General features: G+C 41.0%; 1 protein-coding gene across 8 annotated transcripts in view; it reads right to left on the minus strand.

Annotated features, from left to right (window-relative positions):
- The window catches only part of NF1 (neurofibromin 1), a 1379374-nt gene that overhangs the window by 189428 nt on the left and 1172473 nt on the right, over nt 1-17473 (minus strand). For all 8 annotated transcript variants that reach the window (XM_069226659.1, XM_069226655.1, XM_069226657.1 and 5 more), the window contains 2 exons: nt 15872-16014; nt 15313-15359 (listed from right to left, as the gene is read on the minus strand). In XM_069226659.1, coding sequence (XP_069082760.1) covers nt 15313-15359; nt 15872-16014 — 190 coding nt within the window. The remainder of the gene's footprint in view (nt 1-15312; nt 15360-15871; nt 16015-17473) is intronic.

The raw sequence follows: 17473 nt of genomic DNA on the forward strand, positions 1-17473 counted from the left end.
AATTTTGTGCCCGGGGACTCCATCCCCTGGGGCTCGGCCTTCAAAACCTTTTATTTTGGGGGGCGGCGGGTAGGAGGGCCATGTGGCCCCTCCATGACGGCCAATTTTGGCCCCAGAGACCCAGGGAAAAAACCACAGACACATATACAGATGCCCTCAACCTTCAGGGTATGGGTCTGAAACTTTAACCACTAGGCCAAAAGTGATTCCTTAGCATGTGGTTCCAGATTTAGCTATGACACTGAACCCAAAGATTTTGAATGGAAAAGGACTTAAAATGTTACATCACTAGGAATGTTTAATAGTCAAAACACTGGAAAATAAACAGACACTGTCATGAGATACAATGATTTGAACCTTCAGCCTACTGACAGTCCAAGGCCTTTACCATTAGGCCAAAAGTGACCCTGATCTGAAGTGTCTCAAAATGTTAAGTATAACATTCTCGCAAAACATTTTGCTATAGTGACGCTTTGAAGTCATTGCATGGAGTGACCATTGCAAAAACAATCTATCCGGCTCTCCACATCCTGCTGGAGCCGGCACTGCTCCCACAAGCAGGAAGCTGCTTCATATAGCAGCTCCCTGCTTGCGGGAGCAATGTTTTCAGCTGTTTCCCTGCACACGTATTTGTTTGTTTGACAGTTCTCACTTGCAGAAAGCGGAGTTTATTTGCTTTTTTATGGTGGGAGCTGTAATCATCCTGGGAAGGTGGCAGTCCCCAGGGCTAACAGAAGCCCTTTGGAGGGGGGGGGGGGGGGACTGAGTCCCCTCCTTTTTAAAGCCCCCAAGACCTGGCCCAACTCAGGGTGTTCCTACACTGACCCTTTTTCTTTTTTTCCACTTTTTTTGTGGGACTTGACTGAAGCAGAGACCCAAGACAGCTGCCGAAACTTCTTGGTTGAAGTGCTGACAGCCAATCAGATATCAGCAAAGGGACAGTTGGATCCACAGAGGATCCGTGTCCCTAGATAGTTTTTTTTTCTCAACTCTAATATCTCCAAAACTATTAAAGGAATTTACACCAAATCACAAAAAGCACACTATCAAGTTTATAGGTTGAGCTAACTAAGCAACTAGATTCAAAAGGGCTTTAGGAATCTTATGATAAAAATGCTACTTTTGAAAGTATTTTGTACAGCCTACTACACTGAATAATCAACCTGCTTCACTAAACACTTGTTAAGAGCTAAAATGTAGATATCTCTTACCACTGCTCCACCAGCTAGCAATTTGTACTTTGTGCAATGACTAAAAGTCTCAAAACCTTAGTAAGTGGCATATGGTGCAGATGTGTGCATGCATCATCATAGTAATTACATTAATGTTAGGCCACAAACGTATGCACATGTGGAGATCCTTGAGAATGAAGGAGCTATTTAAAACAATGGTCCTACTCTCATTCAAACTATTCTAGCTTCTCCAGTTGGCAGATAATGTACTTGCTTGTAAGATCACTTTTGTTTTCCTAACTCCGTTCCAACTATAATCAAAAGTGGTTATAAGGAAATAATGGCCACTGAGGTCAGACAGACTACATGTGAGAAGAGGTAAATTACTCTTTTAGGGTTTGTATGTTTACTCTTCTTAGAGTGGTGCAATGGCGATTTTCTTCTGGTTAAGGAATAATGTTGTGGGACACTGGTCTGTTCTGAGATGGAAGCTGTCATTTAAATTATTTATCCATATAGGGGCCAGAAAGAGTTTCACTTCCATATTGTGAATTGTTTAGGATGTATCAAAGAATATCTGCCATGAGAGAAAGAGTCAAGCTTGAACCTTAAATGACACATGCATGAGATATTGGATAAGACATAGATATATGCCTCTTTAGAACGTAAGGACTTTGGAAGCACATGCTCTGATCTGAAAAGATATAAAAATGACAGAAATAATGAAACATCTGACAAAAAAAGATGAATGAAAATCCAGAAAAAAAACACACCAGTGGCTGGTGTCACCTAGCACCAGTTGCTAAAAACATACATGAGCCAGTGTAACTAACTGGTAAAACTCAAACATCAAGAACGTATGGCAGTAATAACTCATCAAAAAATATTTATCACATGTCACACTGAGGATTTGACTGATAATTAGGAGATTCCCGATGATATGCAGGGAAAACACAGGAGGCAGTTACATCATTCCTAAACTGGTAAGTAATTAATTTCATTGCAACTCTGAGACTCAATAGATGTAAGGAAGTAGAAAGAGGATGCCGGTGTTATTATAGCTGGTAAAGAGCAAGGTTATATACATTTGCAAGGAGGACCAAGCAAGGGATGTGGAATACTGGTCTCATCCTTTAGAGTAAGAAAGAAAGCTTATTGTAAGATATCAAAATCGCTTCTTAGAACATTAGTTGTTTCTACTCCTGCAGGATACAAAGAGCAAGCAATTCACTGCAGATAGCTGGCATAGTTACTGCAATGCTATGTAATGCTTCTTTCTTAAAACAGACACAAATACTCCTCGCAGAGGATTTAATTATGAATTTTAAAGTTGTCAGAAAAAAGATAGCATCCATTTAAAAACATCTGCTCTTCGCAGAGCAATACATGGTTAAGAAGGCATTCAACTGCTAGGGAAGAATGTTTAAGACCTATTTTCATGTGAAGGCATTTGCAATCTACTGCAGAGAATGATGTTTCCTTTAAAACCAGTTTAACATATTGGTCATCATTGCAAGATTTATATTATTACAACACTCATTGAGGACCTCAAAGACACCAGATACGTTTGCAGTTCATTCATTTTTTTAAACTTCTCTACCAGGAATGTAACTAGCACATTCTCTACAATATTGATGTGCCAACTTGCCTAAGGAGAACTGCTTCTTTAACTCAGATGATGCATGCACAAATATGACAGAGAGGCCCAACAAATGCCAAGGACCAAATAATTCTCTAGAGTTGTCATATTCATTTCTTTTGAACATAAAATAAAAAAATATCAACAGGCTATTGAAGGTCCTATATGCATATGAAGATGATGTCCATGCATCAGAAAAAGTGCTAAAGTTGAGTGATTGCTTTGCTGGTATGCGATAATTACCAGATTTATATGCAGTTAGAACACAACTTAACACATACAAATTTGAAGCCTTACCCGCTTGTATCAAGGACATAACATCAGGTTAAGATACAAATACACTTTGACATTGCTGCCCCTAGGGCAGTGCGTTGTTACCTAGCTAAACTGGTGTATCTACTGTCATTCATGTAGATAGCTTGAAAGAAAGATTTTGCTTAGGACAGTGGGGGCACAGGCCAGAAATACAGAGTAAAATCCCTTTGGTGTTGTCCAGATACAGTTTCATTGCTCTCTTTGTGTATGAAGTCACAAAATTGGAAAACTACAGTAGAAGGCAAAAAAGTGTTTGACACAGAACGTTGAGACACTCAATGTCAAAACATGAAAAAGTGCTTTCTTGACAGAAATGCCAGAAAGAATAGAGATGTAAAGCTCTTAGCGATCCCTTAATAAAATCAGATTACAAACACTTCAAGAAAAAAAGCTGCATGTGAAGATCGGTGTCAAGTGAACCTTCAGAAAGGTGTGTGAAACAGCCGACCTAGCTAGGTGCATTAAGTAAGGAGCTATTGTAAGTAAGGGCACTGGAGAAATTCAAATTCCATTCTCTGTCCAACCCTATATATTAAGGGTGGTTGATTGGAGGCCATTTGGCTTCTCATCAAATGAGATAACAATACGGCATGAGAAGACTTGTCTCCTGACAGTTATGTTTCACAAGAATGTGTGTTCACAGGGTCAGTGATCTGGTAAGTAAATATGAGCCAGAAATGCTTGAGAACTGGCTGCATTCCTGATGGCACCAGCTTCACATGCAACGTGTAGCTAATGCAACTGAGATGAAAAGGCAGAAAAGCATCAAGAATTTATTGGAAATCTCCTGGAAACTAGCTTCGTGGAAAAATGTGCCCACCACCCCACTCTAGGCCACTGTTACCAGAGGATACAGTGATGGGTTTGTGGTGGCAAGTTCTGCTCACGTTCCTATTACCAGTTTAGAAGATTCAGGCTGGAAGACACTTGTGGTAAATAAAGTGAAGGAATAGGAGAAACTTTGAGAACACCTAGCAGACTGCAGGCACAATGGGAGGATGGGTGGAAGCAGAAAATAATTACACGCAAGCTGGCTGCAATGAAAACCATGCAATGGGTCTGGACTCTGGTGTTCCCACAGGATGAAGGCTGACTCGTTCTTATTTCTAGACAGTCACTAGGAGCACATTTAGCATGGACCATCTGAGTGGTGGAGTTTCATGTTGATAAAAAAAAGAGTTACTTACCTGTAACTGCAGTTCTCTAGTATTGGCATCTTTCATATATTCACATGCTTGAAACATTTCCCGTTGTTTAAGTGGTAGTCCCACAGTACCATAATAAAGAAGTATGTATCATTACTATAGGTCCTAATAGCAATGAACATTCACTTTAATAGCTTATGTATGTCCTTTTAAAAAAAGGACCAAACTTGAACTATGACCTATAAGGCAACAGCTCTGTGTAGAATACTCCCAAAAGAGGGTGCATTCCTCAAATTTTCGAACACAAATGGGAATAACTTCACTCGAGCTATAAGAGGAGCACTCTCGGGGGAGGAGGGTGGGTCGCATTTGAATCTATGAAAGATATCAATACTGGAGAACTGTAGTAACAGGTAAGTAACTCATTTTCTTCTCCAGTACTGGATCTTTCAGAGATTCACATGCTTGAATCAGAATAGCAAGCAGTTATTTTAAGTATACATTGTGGTAATCTAAGTACCCTTTGAGGATGGTGGGTAACACATTAATACAAACATATATATATATATATATATATATATATATATATATATACATACACACACACACAAATATATACAAATATCTATATATCTCAAGTTTAAATACTCAATACATGAACAGTTATGCAGTATACAACAACAAGGGCGGTTCCTCCGCTAAGCCCCACTGGATTGTGGGGAAAGGAAAAATAAAATGAAAACAACGCTATGTAATTATCATTTTAGTTTTCCAGGGAGAAGGGGTGGGGCTGGGCTGGAGGGAGGTGGCCGGAGGAGGACTATGTGCACCACAAACTGTGAATGTCTGTTTGGCCGGCCGAGTTGAACCGGCCAAACAGACATGCTCACTTTGCATGTTCTCTACCCGGCTGTATTACACAGTCAAGAGGAGAAATTGCCCAAGCTCCCACTCCCAGTCTGAAAGGCGAAGCAGGCCGCTCAGACCAATCCGACGCTGCTGTCATACTGGTGACAGCAGCGTCATGATTGGCCGGGAGCCAAATTGATATATGGGAAACGATTTTCAGGATCAGATGACATGTACAGTGATTTGTACATTCTTCATTATAGGATGGATTGGTATTAACTGAATAACTCAATAATTATTTTTCAATGATCTATTGGTTACGGCGTATTTATTTTTTTCTCTGTGCGAATGCTTCTAGTATTTAGTGTTTCTCCCCACAACTTTGTGGCATAGCGTAATATTTAGTCAGGGGGATAAACAGACTTCTGTGGGTGAGAGCGCAGGGCCATTTCTCAGTTATCTCACGCTACTACCTAATAAATACCAATAAACACCTCCACGAACAGAGGCTCACCTTAATGTAATAGATGACATAACACCGCCTGTCCTACAGCTGCATCACTGCGTTTCGCCGATTCTGCTGCATGAATGTGTGGGTGCTCTACCACGTCACAGCAGAGCATATCTTTTACAATGGAACACCTGCAAACACAGCAGCTGAAGTGGACACTGCCCTTGATGAGTGCGCTCTTGATTTAAATGTAAGTGGTTTGCCCACCTTTAAATGACAACACTGGATGTTAACAGAAATCCATATTGCAATATTTGATTTTCTGACTGAAGTATCTTGTTGGGATTGTCCATATGACACTGAAAGTTGATCTGTCTTACGTACTTGCTTAGTACGATGTAAATAGAATTTAAGACATCGTTTGATATCCAGAGTATGGAAAGACTTTTCAGTTTGTGAAGCTGTATTTGTGAAAAAAGTGCAAAGTATGATAGGTTCATTGATATGAAATTGAGATGGGACCTTGGGAATGAACCTTGGATTTGTTCTGAGAAGCACATATTCGTCAGTAAAATATAAAAAAGGTTCCTGCATTGTGAAAGTCTGTATTTCACTGGCTCTTACAGCCGAGGTGAGAGCCAATAATGTTTTCTGAATGGGTTTGAATAGTGGTTTCATGATCTGGGAGCGAAGTACATTGAGATGTCATTCAAGAGGAGGAGCTCGGACCTGAGGGAAAGTTCTGAATAATCCCTTCATGAATTGTTCGATTATCCTAGTGCAGTGGTTCCCAACCTTTTGGCTTCTGTGGACCCCCACTTTTTCATTTCTGGAACCACAGGTTGGGAACCACTGTCCTAGTGGAACAGAGGGAGAGAGTGTGTGATGAACATCTGTACTGTGAGATTGCTGCAAGGAGAACCAGGACAGACACATGCACTAATCCTGATCTAGCGAGCGATAGGAGATCAGGCAGAATCTGCTCAAATGATGCTTCCAATGGGTGCAAGTTAGATTGTTGTCTTCATGAACAGAATCGCTGTGTTTTGTTTGTGGATTTAGCTCTTGCTTTATATTGGAGATCCCTAAAGTCTTGAGGAATGTCTAGGTCTCTGACCTCGTTGAATTCAGGAGCCATGCACACAAGTAGAGAGGGGCTGGTTCCAGATATAGTATCTGGTACTGGTTCATGGTCGACAGTGCTTGTGTTGTCAGAAGGTGAATGGGATTGCATTCCGATAACAGGACGAGCTCCACAAACCAGTGCTGCCTGGGCCACCTAGGAGGAATCAGGAGGCGGCGACAGTGCTCCCTTTTAACTTTCATGAGAACCTTTGGTAGGAGAGGGAGCATTTGATCAAAAAGGCATTCCCCCACAACCCTGGAAGCAGGTACCGACTGCCATAGAACTGGCATTTGATGTTCTTGACCGTCGCAAACAGATCCAATGCTGGTTTGCCCCAGCATCAGAATACCATGTCCAGCTCTGTTTGAATCAGTTCCGACTCGTGGCAAATGTCATTTGTTCTGCTGAGTGTCTCTGCTAAGGTGTTGTATACCCTGGACACATGCTCAGCTCTCAGCGATTTTTGTGATTTTTTTTTTTTAACAAACGTTATTAATTTTTATGCATCTGGAACAGTTGGATAATTCTTCCACTCATCTTCAGTGGGACATTAACTTATAGCCTGTAATAGAGGAGCACAACTGCCCAGAGCACAAAGTGAAACAGCATTGCTACTAAGTATAGCTAGCTCATCCTTTCTCCCTCCCCTACCCTGGAGTCACAGTTGAATAAAACAAACTCAAAGTGCTTGCCCCTTTACGCCAAAACTTCCCAACGTTTCTCTGTGTTTTGTATGCTCTGGGGGAAAGATGCCTACTCAGCGATGAGGGTCCATACTTACTATTTTACGTCGCTCTAATTTAGGGGGGGGAGGCTGCGAGTCCAGGGAGATTCTCCTGACAGGGCAGTATCAAGGGGCTATTAACCTGACACAGCTCATCCACTAGGGCCTTCCACGCCTGTGCTGCTTCCCTTGTCCCACAACCATATTCTGCTTCACGTCTCAGGAGTCTGCCCTTGTAACTCGCCCATTTTTCCAACTCCCTGCACCGTGTGGATCTTCTAGGACCTCTGGGGGAATTTCTAGCATCCAGTAATTTCCTGTTCAGCTATAAGAGGGATATTTTGTGATTTGTGAACCAATTCCACACATCCTGAGCCTCTTAGGAGAGTGTTAATGATTGTGTACCTCCCTTACTTGTTGATTTAGTGCATGCTGATCGTATTGTTCGTACAAACAAGCACTCAAGAACCTGCGATCATCAGCGGAGTGAGAAAGATGGTTTTAAGTTCTAGCCTGTTGATATGCATGGTCTTTTGTTGTGCCAACCTTTTCCTTTTAATCTGCAGGTCCTGCAGATGGCCACCCCCGCGTTGCAGAGAGGCTTTGTCATTATGTCGAACTCGAGTATGTAAGGTAAAAACGTGAAGTGCTTTGACAGATAAAAGGTTTGAGACCACCACACTAGAACCTCCCTCATTCTTGGAGTGATAAAAATGATGTCCTCCAAGGATCCTTCTTTCTGGATCTACTGTTTTTGTAAATCCTCTTGCAATGGTCTCATTTTCAGTTATGAAAGAGGAACTAGATTTCTTGTGGAGGACATCATGCCCAGCAGCGACTTGTACAGATGCACTGAAGCAGACTTTCTTTTTGATAGTTTGACTGCCAGATTTCTTGGGTTTTGTTGTCTGTCTTGAGGTAGCTATGCTCTGTATTGTATCCAGATGGGATCCTAGGAACATTTTAGTTTGTCTTGGAATAGCTGTCGGTTTCCGAAAATTGACAGTGAGACCCAGCTTGCGAAATAATGTGGGACAAGCTTGTGTGGGTTTGGATGTTTGCTGCGGTTTTGGGGCTTTTAGTAGCCAATTGTTCAAGTAGGGAAACACCTTGTGATCTTGGCTTCCAAGAGTGGCTGCTACTGGTGTCAGGCACTTGGTGAAGATGCAAGGTGCCAATTTGAGTCAGAATGGGAGAACTTTGAATTGGTAGTAGGTACTGGCTACGGTGAAGTGAAGATATTTTCTGTGTTTGGGATGTATAGTGATGTGGAAATATGCATCCTGCAAGTCCAGAGTTGTCAAAGTCTCTGTTGTTTAGGTGATGCAGGATGTCGGAGAGGGTGACCATCCGAAATGATTGTTTGCTTAAGAATTTGTTCAGTTTTTTAAAGTCTAGGATGGGCCTCCATTCCTCTGTTTTCTTTTGTATAAGGAAGAAGCAGGAATAGAAGCCTACACACTTCTGTGAAAACTGAACTTTTTCTATTGCTCCCTTTGCAAGTATGCTGAAAGCTTCTTTTCTCAACAAGTGAAGACAAGGGTGGTGTATTTCCATGGAGGATTGTTTGGTGGCCTCTGAACAAATTCCAGGGTATGGCCATAAGTGACCCGGTCTAATACACATTTGTCCAATGTTATTTCTCTACACTGGGGTAGATAGTTGGAAATATTTGCATCCATGGAATGGGAGGGAGTGTATGTAGCCGGCACCTGGTCTAGATCACTGTTTATGACCTTCGCCTCGATCCAGGGAGGGTTGCTTTCAGTGAGGGCCTTGTTTAGTATAACCACTGCAGGAGGTTGACGGCATGGCCGTTGGTAGGCAGGTCTTCTGTGCAAATGAAAGGGCTGGTGCTGTTCATATGCCCCTCTCTACATGGAAAATCCTCTTCCATGAGCCCCCCAAAAAGCAATTTCTTAAATTGAAGGGTGCCGGTGGCCCTAGATGAGTCTGGGTCCGTTTTTATTGCCAATAGTGCTTAATCTATGTGTTTCCCCATCATAGGCCATATCTAAGATTTTAAATTGTAATTCAGGCCTAAATAATATTGCTTTGCGCCACCCTGCCGTCTAACGAACACTGCTCCAGTTAGTTAACGAAAGCCTTTGGAGGCAATGTCCAAGGCACAATCTATTATGCTCAGTGCGCTCACCATGTTGCAACATTTTTGTTGCTTCCACTTTCTTGCCCTCAGGCACAAGGTCACCAAGGCTGCGCTATTGGACCATATCTGCAATAGTGACCCAGGATCGCCAGAGTTGGCCGCTTGAACAACAACAGCAGACATGAGGAAAAACCTCTTGCTTATATTATCGAAACGTCTGACCTCTGTGTCCGGTGGCGTAGAGATGGGAGAGGAAGTGTTCCTGGAGCGACGTTGGGCAGCTTATGAAATCACAGAATTTGGCTTGGGATAACATGTCAAGCAAACGGGGGAAATCTTCTGGATATTTGTAATTTTTGACTAAGTGGGGTAGCACTGCAGCTACTGTAGCTGGGTTCTTCATTAATTTTATCCCCTCCTTCCAGATATAATCAATGATGGTGATGGCTCTAACTGACTTTCTTGCTTGTTCCTTTATGTCATAAAGGTACAGTCTGATTGTTTGATGGAATTTGGGAGGTGGAATCTTGTTGCCGCCCTGTCCATTATATATTGAACACCCCCGATGTCCTCTGGGGGAGAATCTTAAGGATGGAGCTGTGGAGGAGATGGTGTGGGATTAAAGTAACCATCCCACTCATCTTGTGAAAGGTGATGTTCCGGGATCTCACTTTCCTCTCTTTCATCCTCCAATGAAGATGGGTCTTCCATTGTTTGACGTGGGTGTCATCCTGTGCGTAACATGTGGTGGGATATGCCTTGGCGTAGTCAGAGCAGTAGGTTGAGGTGGTATTACTGGCTGTTCTTGTTGAGGTTCAAGGAAACTTTTTCTGTAATCTTGCAGCATAGCCTGCAAATCCTGGACAAGAGACATGGGTACCTGTACATCATCATGCTTAGGTTGTGGGTGGTAACGATATTGCTCATAACGCCTCTTGGGCAGAGAAGCATAATATTTGTGGTAGTAATGATTTTCCTCTTCTTCCTTGTCCTCAACATCCTAGCACTTGACAAAACTCTGATGGACTGTGTGCCGGTCGAAAAGGCCCATCATCTGACTCTTCCATGTCTAGCAGATGTAATGGAGAAAAAGGTGAAACTCTACTGGGAGATGTTAACTCCATTGTTAATGTTTTGTCACCTTTGTGATTTTTATCATTGTAAACTGTCCCGTTGACATGATCATTGGTGCTGTAAATGCCGGAGTCAGTGGCCGGAATCTCGTAGCCGGCATTGCCGATGACGGTGTAGTTGGTAATGTCAACGTCGGCGATGTCCTCATGGATGGCAGAATGTTTGTTGACGAGATAGGTGTGTGGACAGCTCTTGTTGTCCTTGCCGACAATGGTCTCATAGACGAGACGGTGATGACCGTAGTCATCGACAATGACACTGCAGTCGACAATGATGTCGACAGTGTTGAGAAGAGGCCTCCTCTGTAGAGATTCGTTTTCTTTTCTTTCGCAGAGGTTCTTTATGATGGGTCTTTAAGGCTTTCTTGTTCCTGCTCTACTCAGAAGTCCCTGGTCAGAGGATCTTGCCCTCTTATGTGACCTCTCGTAGGTGTCACTGTCTTTCTCAGAAGTGGTGGATTTCTGAGTCTTAGCCTTCGGTAGCCACAGAAGTAGCCTTCCCTCCATGTCCTTCAAGGTGTTAGATGTGAAAGTGTGACATTTTACACTCCTTTACCTGATGCTGAGGGTAGAGGCAATAAAGACAGTCCATATGTGGGTCAACCACATGATCAACCAATCAATCAACAATTATAAAGCGCGGCTTATCACCCAGGGTGTCTCAAGACTCTAGCTGGGGGATGCAGGTCAGTTGAAAAGCCAGGTCTTGAGGTCCTTCCTGAACTGAGCCAGCGATGGGGACTGCCTGAGGTGAAGTGGCATTGTGTTCCAGGTCTGCGGACGACATAGGAAAAGGCTCTTCCTCTAGCTGTGTTTTTCCGGACCCATGCAGTATTTTTCTTACATAGGTTTTGTAGGGTCTGAAGTGCCCTCTTTGGAAGTATAAGACATGTTCAGGATAAATTTCAAGCTTTTGAGAAGAAAATAATTGAGCAAAGCTGAGTAAGACTTCCCTTCACACAACATGCAATAGAAAATCTGAGGGATGCAGCCTCTCTTGGGAGGATTCTCCAGGATGCTGTTGGATTACTGGTCATAGTTCATTTTGGTCTTTTTTTTTTTTATTTTTTTTTTAAAGGACATAGATAAGCTATTAAAGTGACTGTTCATTGCAATTAGGGGGCCTATGTTAATAATACATACAGCTTTATTATGGTACAGTGAGTCCCACTTTGACATCGGGGAATAATTCAAGCATGTGAATCTATGAAAGATCCAATAATGGAGAATAATAGAGACTAAATCATTAGTAGATAGTCATCCTTCCCAAATCATAAAATAGTGCTTAGAAAGAAAAAGGATAAGGAGGTTTTTTTTATTTTTATTTTTTAACATCAAGATACACTAAAGGACCATCCCGTTACCGGGAGACTTCAAGGACGAATAGAAATTTTGGAATGAGGCAATAGGATTACTAAAATCAATCACGGTCATGCACAACACAAATGGCAAGACAGTGCTACTAAAGATAAGAAAGCCAAGTTTGACGAGCAGTCAGATAGACTTACTAGTATCGAACAGGGCATGTACAAATCAGACAACAGTTGGGCTTTAAAGCATTATTACTCCGAGAATGAACGCATACCAAGAAGCTGTGAATTACCAGCAAAGTGCAGCAGACAAGAAACATGAGAAGATTACTGGAAAGTGGAAATCCAGGGAAATATTACTGGAAGGTGGACATCCAGGGAATGAAACAAACCCATTTGGGGGTACCACAAATTTACTGACAAGAACTGGTCAAGTGCCATGGTGAAAATGGGGGGAGGAAAAAAAACCAAGTGAAAAACAGGCTATGCAGCAGATTGTTGTGAACACCTTTGCTCTGCCCGGTAGAACTACAAATGTGAGTTAAAATGGAGGAACAACTGTTCTGACAGTTGAAAGTTTCTTGAGTGCTGCAGCATTTGCATTTTGAGGATGGCTAATAAGAGTAAACTTTTAAGAGATCCATTACCAAAGCCCAAAGGACCAGAGCTAGGATACAAATTACTGCCCATTTAAATTAAAGTCACATTCAGTTACAGGGATATGCTCAGAGTTATATACTTGGGGATGCATCATGTGTTCTCCAAGGAGGAAACAGTTAAATCTTTCCAATTAAAAGGAGTAAATTTAAACACCTGTATTTCCCTATTTTGTTCATGGCTCTTAGTTGGTCTGGGACATCAATATCAGTTTAATACAGATGGGCTGATCTTATTTGGAGTCAAATCGGGTGTGCACATTGAGCCTCCTACTCATTGCTTATTGAGACAATTCTCTTCCTTTGTCACTCTGCATGACAGTGGAGTCTGCACTTTACCGAAAAAGTTACAAATCAATGTTTCCTGGTCCGACGCCTCATTTATGTGTTTGCGTACTATAGCATTCCTTACAAATGCATTTGAATAGACGTAAACAAGCACTGGATAACATGGGTGTGTTTCCCAAAGGGATAGATTGAATCTACAGAGGATATAATTAACTGTTCTTACATTCAATACATCTACCAAATATAAATTTTTCTTTTTAACTTTTTTGCTTCGGTATATCACTGTATTCGAGAAGCCGAAGGGTCACATCTATGGGATGCTGTTCTCTTTTTAACAAAGGCAATACTAATATAATGGTGGAGTAGAAGTGGGTTGAATGACCGTGTGTGCATGCTCAGTGGGGACCGAGGTAATGAGAGGGTGATTACTAACAAAGGTGTCATACTTGAGTTTCAGTGGTTCTGAGTTTCTAGAGATTTTTTTTTTCTTTTAAATTGCACATTTCCTGGGACCATCCATGAGTTTCAGTGGTTCTGAGTTTTTCTAGAGATTTCTTTTTTGTTTTTAAATTGCAGATTTCCTGGGACCATCCATCATATGGACAGCGTGCATAGTAACAAACTGAGTATGAACAAAAGGACATATGTTGCCAGAAGAGGACTGTCAAGTTGGTATTGAGCAGAATATTATATTTACATGCAGCAGCCATTTTGCGCAAATTCAAAATCCATTTAGAGGTGACTGTCGAGGTATTCTTCATTAATGGGAGCCTGGAATGAAAATCAAACCAATTGCCGTTTTTATTCCACAGGTTCTCACAACTGCACTCAGTTGGCCAAAACTACTACTCAGCTGCCAACTGCAGGATCTTAATTTCTAGGAGTGAAGTTAGTATTCATCTTTTTTTAATTATCGTGTTCACTGACAATTAGATTCAGTAGCTTGCATTGGTGTTCCACCTTGACATCAACTATTTCCTAGCATCTATCTATGGACTTCTTTGTTGTCAAGAATGATAGAGCTGTCACTAGCAAAACTAAAGAGAAACTAAGAACTGAACACTGAGGGGCTAGACCTCAACCTCGGGAACGAATCAAAAACTAGCAGAAATTTCACCAGGGTTGACTTCCTGAGAGAAAACATTGCATCACCACTCCTCAAACCAAGATATGGAGAGAGACTGTACCATACTGTGGTGCAGATGTATATAGCTCTTTGCCTTGGCATAAGGTGTTAGTATGAAACGGGCTCAAAGTTTCCTGGAAGTAAGGTACTACCTCTTTTTCAACAACAATGCATGCATGAAAGCACAAATAAGATGCTATTAGAGGACAACTCTTTACTTGAGAAATCTGCTGCCAGCTTCACTGACCTAACACTTAAAGGACACAAAAGTTAATTTTCAAACATAGATAGGCCGAAGGATAACATTTATCTGGCAAAATCCATGGTGATTTTGCCAGACAAAATAACACAGTGTTTGAAGAATGGTTGCAATATCTGGCAGTCAAGACAACTAAGATGTAAAAGTTTGCCAGGAACAAATCATCCTGTCTTGCAGAAATAAAAAATTGCTGAAGCAAGTGTCTTTATACTGGTTCAAACAACAAAATGAGAAAATGCTGTTGCACTGTAAGCTGGGAGTCTTCTCGAGAGGTGTGATTGAATTTTCTGTATTAAAGATGCAGAGTATTTGCTTACAATACATGCTTATCACAAAGATATTGCAGAATTAATGTTTCAGAGCTGTTCAATGTGTTCTAGGGACTCTACCTCATGGCATGGAAAGGGTTGATAACCATACAGACCTGGAGAGGATCAAAACTGGTTAATCAATCAAATAGCATTCATGTAGACACCTTTCTATTAAGTTGGAGACCAGTTATATTGTTCCACACAATTGAGTTTCAAGATGGTTTGTGATTTTAATTAAATGAGAAAAACACAAAGGTATTTAAACCAAACACACCAAAGACACTGAAGCTACAGAATCCCATAAGTACACCTTTGAGACAATGCAAAAGTTAAATAAAAAATGGTAACTGATGTAGTTCTGCTTGATTAAATAAGTATTTCACAGACCTTTCTCTTTTTTGTACCTAACTCACTACATTTCCCAATAGCCAAGATCAGTTAACCAGATGATTTATAAAAAAGCAACTGAATTGTTACTTTTGAAAACACGGTTCTTCTACAAAGGAGTGGAACTTAAGGGGCTAATGTTAAATATTTATTCAATGGTTCTAGTAATGTATGAGACAGTGTTGAATGCTGTATGATCTACTGTGGTATTGTACTAAGTCCACAATACTGAGGTTTTATTTCAAATAAAATCTAGGACTGTAATGAGTCTTAAACAACATACACGTTTCTGTACTTACGGTTAGCATACATACCTTGGAAAATGGCCCAGCAAATCTCCACAAACCATTAAAACCAAAACCTGGAATGGTAAACTCAACGTTACTCATTTTCAAAACTTAAAAAAGGTAAAAAAGATTGATAAAGTAAACGCTAGTGACTAAGTTGCGCACTTAATCATTAAAGGATGACACTTTTTTGTACTGCGCTGATTACTCATATCCTATCACATGAAAACTATAACAGACTATGCAGTCTAGGTCTGAGATGGTGGGATCATGGAAAGCAAGACTGTTGTATATAACAGGAGCAGTCTTTGAATCCGAGAGTGTCACAAGTAAGTCCTGAGTAATATTAATAAGAGAAACACATACATCCCATGCCCTCATGATATACTACACATTTTCAAAATTTCTACCTGTATTACCACTACATCTAGCTAACCCAGATGTTTTAAACTGAAATGCAACCACATAACAGAGCATTGATACTGTTGTGCTAACTATTTGATTTAGTCATTCTGAAGGCTAATGAAAATGTAAACTGGTATATAAGAGAAGATTGGCATGGACATAAAAATATTAATTAACATACTTTGCAGGTAAGACGGCTGATAAAGAGGCGGGGACTCTTCATGGTAGACGACGCTCTGTACAATTCCATGAATTGGATTTAGCAGATTAGGATCTTGGCACATTGATAAAAGGGTATTAATTTTGGAGTCCAGTAAATTGTGCCTTCACAAATAAAGAAGAAAGAAATATCACAGCAATTTTCCAAATGAAGGAGTGAAACAACAAATATTACAGTGTACACACAAACTTGTCAATGACCTCCTCATAAGTAATGATAATTTGAAAGGTACCTTAATTTAATATAAAAAAAAAATAAGACAACGGTATTTGAAGGCCTTAGCAGTCTACAAAAGCATCTCTTAAAATAGGCAGTGCCCTGTGCAATGAACACCACACCTGAATATTATTAAAATAGATTTGACATGGACCAATCTTTGCAGCCTGCCCTTTTCTTTAGTATCTGCTTTGGTAGCTTCCAAACAAATCACAAAGCTGGGAATACCTGATCTTTAAATACTAAATAAATCTAAGTTTGGGTGCTTTTATCGCAGAAAATGCAGTGCCATAAAAATCCATATTTCACAGGTCCCTATGAAAAATCTATTCATCACCATGAAAGCGAAGACCATTCAGTATAGCTTTATATCTGTCCATTATTTAGCTAACATTTTATTAATGAAACACAAACACAATCTGAACATTCTAATCACAGTTTAAGAACTCAAGCTGGATCTTCCCGACGAGGCGAAAGTACACAGAAACTGGATTTGGGTTGCTTGTGTAGCTGTTAAGAGGGGACCTGGCCTGGCAGTTTGAACTGGAATGTTTTTTAATGGAGGAGGCGTACTTACATTTGGCTGGTTCTTGTCTTATGTGGCACAGTAGGCAAAACAAAGTGGACTAGAAAGGAGCCCCGAGAAACTACCACTGACTGTTTAATTCAAGCATTTTACAGATCACTTTTTGTTTGCCTCACCAGAGCCAACGTCAACAGTCACAACAATTTCAGACTCTGCAAAAGGTTCTGTAATGTCCGGACCAGCAGCTCCAGAGAGCCCTGACAAAATCTTCAAGCACAGCCTTTCAAACCCCAGGACATGCTTTGTGAGAGCGTAGAGTGAGTAGTGCTTTTAAAAAAAAAAAAATGATCCAGAATTGGTTCAGAGGAAGATGATATCCCTTCCTTAGATCTCTTCCTTTTCTTGACAGGTAATATGTGGTGTTCTCTCTCCTAGACTTCCTGGATGAAGGAAGAATCCACACGAATGATAGCAGAGGTGAGTCCTTCTTCTGGAATAGCAGTTAGTGTGGTACTTCACGGAAGCCACCACCCAGCTAGCTTACCCCTCTTGAACTGCCTCTGGATGTATAGGACACAACAAGCAAGAATCTGTGTTCTGGTAATTGTCCAGACACCACAAACAGTAAGAGTGATGATTCATGACTCATATCGTTCTGTGCCACTCGCACCAGCGTTTAAGGTTTGAAAACTTTGGAGGTGATCATGCCCCAAAGAGCAAGAGCACATAAAAACTGAAAGAAAACAAAAACTCTTGATGCCTCCAGATGCAGCATTGATGAAGCAGCATAAAAAAGGAAAAGGCACACAAATGGCTGGGTG

Source organism: Pleurodeles waltl, chromosome 3_2 (assembly GCF_031143425.1).
Source record: "Pleurodeles waltl isolate 20211129_DDA chromosome 3_2, aPleWal1.hap1.20221129, whole genome shotgun sequence".
In the NCBI taxonomy this organism is placed as follows: domain Eukaryota; kingdom Metazoa; phylum Chordata; class Amphibia; order Caudata; family Salamandridae; genus Pleurodeles; species Pleurodeles waltl.